The sequence below is a fragment of the Musca vetustissima genome, unplaced genomic scaffold, assembly GCF_032173495.1.
Source record: "Musca vetustissima isolate MV318-11 ecotype Yass unplaced genomic scaffold, APGP_CSIRO_Mvet_v1 utg7569, whole genome shotgun sequence".
Lineage (NCBI taxonomy): Eukaryota > Metazoa > Arthropoda > Insecta > Diptera > Muscidae > Musca > Musca vetustissima.
Genome location: NW_026880143.1, coordinates 274871 through 282455, shown reverse-complemented (window position 1 = coordinate 282455; position 7585 = coordinate 274871). Strand labels below are relative to the sequence as shown.

General features: G+C 35.6%; 1 protein-coding gene across 1 annotated transcript; it reads right to left on the bottom strand.

Annotated features, from left to right (window-relative positions):
• Positions 1–998: 998 nt before the first annotated feature.
• LOC133325544 (homeobox protein Hox-A3-like) lies at positions 999–2082 on the bottom strand. The gene is made up of 2 exons (XM_061534284.1): positions 2032–2082; positions 999–1904 (listed from the first exon to the last, which is right to left on the bottom strand). Exons 1-2 carry the CDS (start codon positions 2080–2082, stop codon positions 999–1001), a joined length of 957 nt encoding a protein of 318 aa, XP_061390268.1.
• Positions 2083–7585: the final 5503 nt, after the last annotated feature.

The following is a 7585-nucleotide window of genomic DNA, read 5'->3' as shown; positions in this document are numbered from 1 at the left end:
TTATAATCCGATTTGGATGAAATTTGGCACAACTCACTTGTTTGGCCCAAGAACGAACCCTATTGAAATTGGGAAAAATCGGTTCAGATTTAGATATAGCTCCCATATATAGTTTCGTCAGATTTTAGGTAAATGGTGCACCAAACTCCCAATATTGGGCCGATTGAAACCACATTTTGCAAAGTTTACTGAATTAGGTCTAGATTGATATATTGTTGAAATCGTTTCAGATTTAGATATAGCTCACATATAAAGTTTCGTCCGATTTAATGTTAATGGTGCACCACAGAGTACTGAATTAGGTCTAGATTGATATATGCCAAGTTTGGTTGAAATCGTTTCAGATTTAGATATAGCTCCCATATATAGTTTTGTCCGATTTAATGTAAATGGTGCACCAAACAATGGTCCTGCGAAGATGCTATGTCTATTCTATCTAAAGGATATTGTGCATATAAGCACCTCTCAAAGTGGTGAAGGATATCCTATGTCGGCCCCGTCCGACTTTTGAACTTTCCCTACTGGTTATTACTTACATTTTTGTAGTCAGTTCCCTATAAATTTATTAGCGAAAATTTTCCCAAAAAAAAATGCCATCACATTTCCGCAAAATATAGTAGGAATAGAGATTCCAGTAGTTGATTTTAACAATTTTAAGGATTACTGACAATATCCAAAACAATGAAATATTTCTTAAAAAAAATAAAAAACGAAAGGTTTTTAATTTTCTAAATAATTTTTTATATATATTCTTTAAACAAAATCAATTAAATTTGGGAACAAGAGAACTTAAGCTGCTACATTTGACTTTTCTAACTATTACATACATACATATAATTTTTTACATATCTTACACAATTATATATTCCAATACTTATTTTATACTTTTAATTTAAATTAAATTTCTATATAAATAATAAATATAAAATACAACTACAACTAATGCTGGGAAATTTGTAATTCCCCATGTTTTTTTTTGTGGTTTTAGTTTCTGGTATTTACATATCTAGCAGATTTTGTACAAAATCAAAATCCATGTCAAAATCTAGGGAATTAAAACTTGACGAAGTTGAGCTGGGCATTGAAGAGAATCCCGACGAATTTGTACTACTTTGGTTGCTGGCGGTGGTATTTCCAAAGCTGGAAATTTCATCGGACATGAGGAAATCCAAAACATCTTTTTCGTTGGTGAATTTTGGCAATGGCTGGAGATTATCGAACAGTGAAGATTCGGCTGAGGAATAGAAGGCCGAATCAAAATATTCCATTGTATTGTTGTTGGTGGCTGGTAGTGGTGGTGATTCCAGATTGGTTTGATAAGTATTGACATCGGTATTGACGTAGATGGAATCATTTAGGGTTTGGGGAGAAAATTGTGAAGTGGCAGCGGGTAATTGAACACATTCGGGATATTCTTGTTTGATGGGGAGCTGGGGTAAATAGGCAGGATTTTGTTGTTGCTGCTGTGGCTGTTGTTGTTGTTGCAATGGCATTTGACAATGATTGTTGTTCTGGGTAGCCAAAGCGGTAATGTTGTCCTGGTCATTTGCACTGCCACTGTGAGAACGCAATTTGTTGTAATTCTTGGCACCACGAGTGGCATCCTTCTTGCTCTTCATGCGGCGATTTTGGAACCAAATCTTCACCTGACGTTCACTCAATTCCAAGCGATCGGCAATCTCAATACGCCTTGGCCGGCACAAATATTTGTTGACATGGAATTCACGTTCCAATTCGATTAGCTGTTTGCTGGTGAAGGCGGTGCGAATACGCTTAGCCTTGCCTTTCGAGTCGATTGATGAGGTGGGCGAGAGTGGGGCATTAATGGGCTCATAGCTGTAGGTGGGTGAGGGTGGTACGGTTGCCATATTCATCATGGGTGCATTTAAAATGTTTTCAATGATCTGGAAAATAAATAGAAAAAAATTATTAGTATATTTTTGTTTCATAAAAAATTATTTAGAAGATCTTCGAATTCGAGATCAGAAGTTCATCTTCCTTTTTATTTGTTCTTGTTGTTGTAATACTTACATTAGCACTCTGATATTGTAAAGATTGTGTCAAGTACTCTTCAAAGGTCATGTTGTTGGTGTTATTTAAATATTCCATATTATCGATTTGTTGTTGTAAATAAAATTTGTATTTGTTGTAAATCCAATAGCTGTGCGCAATATTTGCTGGGTGATGTTGTAGCTTTGCTTGTTGTCGGTTGACTGTGATGACTTTACCTTTCTGCATAGTATTTATATTGCCAAGGACCTGATTTGTCTTAGTCCTCTTACCTGACTACCTGTCTCCTTTGGCTGCTTGGCTTGCTGGTTGGATTTATTACTCCATACACATTTTGCAAATCAGAATTACTACCACATTAGCCTTAGCCTAAACTGGCAGACTACCTGTTCCCACAGCCAACCAAAATTCTCCCAAAATGTCTAGCACGAGGATTGTTAAGTGGCTGATGGCTGACAATAAGTCTAAGCGGCCTGGTCCTCGTCTTCGTCATCATATTCTAATACACCACTCGTATTATACGAATGCGTAATAGCCTTACGGCTAGTCCTGTCCCTTTAGCCAAGTGTGTGTATTATCCAGCCTTTAAGTCATCTACACAGAACTTGGCTTTAAGTAGCTAAGAGCATTTTTCTGTTACTGTTAACCATATCTTGTCTCAAAATAGTTTATGGGTTTTAGGCTTGTCAACCGGAAGATTTTCTTCGCGATATCTCCCTAATCAATGCATTTGGTTTTTCTTTCTCTTTGCGGAATTACATTCAAGCACTCGGATAAAGTCACATTCCACATTGGATGAGTCATTTTTTTAGTATTTCAATATGGGTGAAGAAGGTTGTAGGACTGGAAAAAAAAAACATTTTGAAAATTGTCATGTGGAAGTGGATTTTTTCCTTTAAACGGGAAGATAAAATTTCAAAACAAACCAAATTCTTTAATCGACTATCTTTACCCCCTGGAGGTTCGAAAAGGGATATGAATGTATTGGGAAAATACTTCCGTTTATGAAATTGAAAGGGAATCACATTTAGAGGCAATAAGAGGAAACATACTAGAATATTTCAAGATCTTCCTATGGAAGATAAAACATAATATTGTAGAGAACCAGATAATCCACTTAAAGAAGAACAAATTCTTATTATAGAATGTCAGATGGTCTTTATATGCAATACATGCTGAGGCCCCCATTTAGAAGAAAAGGAGTATTATTCGGTTTTATTTGTTATGGGCTCCTTGGAACATATTTTTAAAGAAGAAAAAGTGTGTTCTTATAAAAGATCAAATGTCCTTCATATACAAGATATAACGGTCTCCTTATAGAAGAACAGAAAATTTATAAGCCATTATTTGCAATGCTTTTCTTAGAGGAGACCAGATGATATTCTTATACATAGAAGACCATAATTTCTTCTTAAAGAAGAGCTATTCGCCTGCTTATTAGAAGGACTTTTTAGAGGTGTCCCTACAGAAGAGTTGAAAGTCTTCTTAGACGCCTCCTTGGAGAATAATGGAAAGTCTTCTTATGGAAAACCCACAAATCTTCTTAAAGAAGTTCTGAAGATCTGCTCATAAATCAAATTAAAACTCGAGAATGTTAAATTGGGCACCGATAAAAATGCTGACGATGTGACACTACATTGGTTACTGGTCGTGATATTTCCAAAGCTGAACATTTCATCGGGCATAAAAAATCCAAAACCTTTTTATACCCTTCACCACACTGTGGTACAGGGTATTATGTCTTTGTGCATATGTTTGTAATAGGCAAAAGGAAACGAGATAGGCACATGATTCCTTTTGAGAATATGCATAGAATCACTTTCTGAGTCGATTTATGCATGTCCGTCCGTCCGTCTGTCTGTCCATGTATTTTTGTGAGCAATGTACAGTTCGCATTTATGATCCGAATTGGATGAAATTTGACACAGCTCATTTGTTTGGCCCAAAGACGAACCCTATTGAAATTGGAAAAAATCGGTTCAGATTTAGATATAGCTCCCATATATATTTTCGTCCGATTTAATGTAAATGGTGTACCAAAGTCCCTATATATCTTTCGATTTGCACGAAAATTTGGTATAACGTACTGAATTGGGCCTAGAATCATGCGTGCCAAGTTTCGAGAAATTCGGTCCAGATTTATATATATAGCTCCCATATATAGTTTCGCCCGATTTCAAGTAAATTGTGCAAAAAAGTCCCTATATATCTTTCGATTTGCACGAAATTTGGCATAACGTACTGAATTGGGCCTAGAGTGATGTCTGCTAAATTTCGAGAAAATCGGTCCAGATTTAGATATAGCTCCCATATATAGTTTCGTCCGATTTCATGTGAATGGTGCACCAAAGTCCCTAAATATCTTTCGATTTGCACGAAATTTGGTATAGCGTACTGAACATAGTCTAGAATGATGTGTGCCAAGTTTCGAGAAAATCGGTCCAGATTTATATATAGCTCCCATATATAGTTTCGTCCGATTTCATGTAAATTGTGCACCAAAGTCCCTATATATCTTTCGATTTGCACGAAATTTGGTATAACGTACTGAATTGGGCCTAGAATCATGTGTTCGATTTCGATTTGCACGAAATTTGGCATAACTACTGAATTGATGCTGGAATGATGTGTGCTGAGTATCGTTAAAATCGATTCAGATCTAGATATATATATTTTCGTCCGATTTAATCTAAATAATGTACCGAGTTCTTATGTTGCATAGCGCTTTGAATTTAATCCCGAATAATGTGTGCCAAGTTTAATGAAAATCGGTTGAGATTAAGATATAGCTCCCTTATATTATAGATTGATTTTGAGTAATTGACGCACCAAGTATCCAATATATGGCTGATAGGAACAAAACGTACTGAAATTAGTATTACCTAACCTGTGACAAGTTTCGTTGAAATCGGTTCATATTTGGATAGCTCAACGGATGACATATTGATATTTTTTTGAAGTCGATTTACATACTTTTGTTCCATTGTAACAAACGAATGATATGTTTATGGATAGATCTAGGTCGTTCCACATTTAGATAAATATCACATATTTTATTTCATACAATTTCATGATAATAGTCCTGTTTAATATACCCATAGTGGTGAAGGGTATCATATAGTCGGCCCCGTCCGACTTTACTGCTTTTCTTACTGGTTTGTTGGTGTATTTTGGCAAAGTTTGGAGATTATCGAGGAGTAATGTTTTGGCTGGGGAATAGAATTCCAAATCTGGTCTTCTTATGGAAGACGAAAAAATCTTTTGAAAGGATTCTTAAAGATCTTCCATATATTAAATTCAAACTTGACGAAGTTCAGCTGGTCAACGAAGAGAATCCGGATGAGTTCGCTCTACTTGACCGTGGTATTTCCAAATCTGGAAATTTCACCAAACATAAAAAAACACAAAATGTATTTTTCGTTGTCGATGTTTGACAAAGGTTGGAGATTATCGAACAGGAATTATTCGGCCGAGGAATAGAATGTCAAGTCAAAATATTCCATTGAATTGGCTTCTCTGAGAATATCAAAAGAGATAATCTTCTTGATCAAATTAATCTTCGAAGGGACTCCCGTTGAATGTTCTATTGAATTTTCCCAACGAAGACTTAAAGATCTTCTCAAAAAATAAAACTCGACAAAGTGTATCTGGGCTTCGAAGGAACTCCCGATGAAGTCGCTTTACATTGGTATTTCCAAATCCGAAAATTTCATCGGACATAAGAAAATCCGAAACGTATTTTTCGTTTTCAAAGTTTGGTTGGTGGTTATCGAATAAGGAGGAATAGAATTCCGAATCAAAATCTTCCATTGAATTGGCTTCATAGAAAATACCAGACAATTTTCTCAATATTCCCAAAAAAGACTAAAGATGTTCTCAAAAAATTAATTAAAAATTGACAAAGTTGAGCTGGGCTTCGAAGAGACTCCCTATGAAATCGCACTGGTCATGACATTTTCAAAGCTGAACATTTCATCGGACATAAGAAAATCCAAAAAAATAGTTTGTGCTGGTAAATTTTGGTAAAAGGCCGTGAAGATTCGGTGGAAGAATTAAATTCAAAATGAAAAATTTTCATTGAATTGGCCACTTAAAGAAGACCAGAAAATCTTCTCAAAGAAAACCTGAATATTTTCATAGAGAAAACTTGGAGATTTCTCATAAATTAAATAAAAATTTGATTAAGTTAATCTCGACATCTAAGAAACTCCCGATGAATTTGCATTACATTAATCACTGCCTGTGGTATTTCCAAAGTTGGAAATTTCATCGGACATAAGAAAATCCAAAACATAATTTTCTTTGGTGAATTTTGATTGGAGTTTGGAGATTATCGAACAGGGATGATTAGGCTATGGATTGAATGCCAAGTCAAACAAATGTCATTGAATTGGTTTCTTAGGGAATATCAGAATCTTCTTCTTATAGAAAACCAGAAAATCTTCTCAAAGATGATTATCTTATAGAAGATGAAAAGATCATTGCATAGAAGACCACACGGTGTTCCCTTAGCAATCAAGTCTTCTTATAGAAGACCAGAAGTTTTTTTATAGAATTACTAAAGACCCTCTTCTAGAACACTACAACACTTCTTATGGAGGACCACAAGGTATTCGTATAAAAAATAAAATATCTTTTTACAGTAGGCAAGAGATGGTCTTCATATAGAAGATAAAAAGAACAGAAGGTAATCATATAGAACTTCAAAAGACTGCACGATTTTCCTTTAGAAGACGTGAAGGATTTTATAAAAAAGAAGAGATAGGAGGTCTATAACTTTCTGTGGTTCTATATTCTGAGCTTGGGCAATATTTCGCGATATTTGAACCCTCTTGACCGACTAGAGGTCAACAAATATTACAAATATTCAGTACAGCCCTTCTAATCACTTGTCCAGATTCCCTTCAACGTGGGTCGTGTTGTCATGTTCGGCTTTCAATTTTGGCCTATAGATCGACTCGAAAAAAACACCAAAAAATAAGTTTTCGGTCCACTTCATCCCAAAATTATTATCTGATCATCACCGAAAATTATAGGCGTTATCGGTGACTATAACTTGAACCTCATGGAAAATTTCAATGCGATCAGCGCTATATTTCCGCCCTCTAGTGTGGTAATGGGTTACTAAATAATATATGAATACGTAAGCACCTGTAAATATTTATGTGTAAGTCCCGCATCCGAGTACATACGACAATTTAATTGGTATCAATTTAAATGTCAACCACTCCTCGTGAACATACTATCAACTTCTCGGATCTAGGACATTTAGGTGCAAATATATACCCCATAGAATACAAATTTTGTAATTTTTCACACAAAAGTCAGGGTCCATTTGACCCGCTAAATATTGACCGATCTTTATCAAAACAGCCATACTTATTCTTCGGCCCGATCCCCTTCTCCGTGCAAAAATTCGCGGTGTTGGGTCAAAATTGCTGCCTCTGGAGCGACCAGAAAACCGACAAAAATAAAGTTTGTGGTCCATTTCATCCCCTAAATAATAACCGATCTTTTCCAAAAACAATAGGGGTCTTCATTGGCCAGAACCCATCCTACATGCAAAATTTCGTGA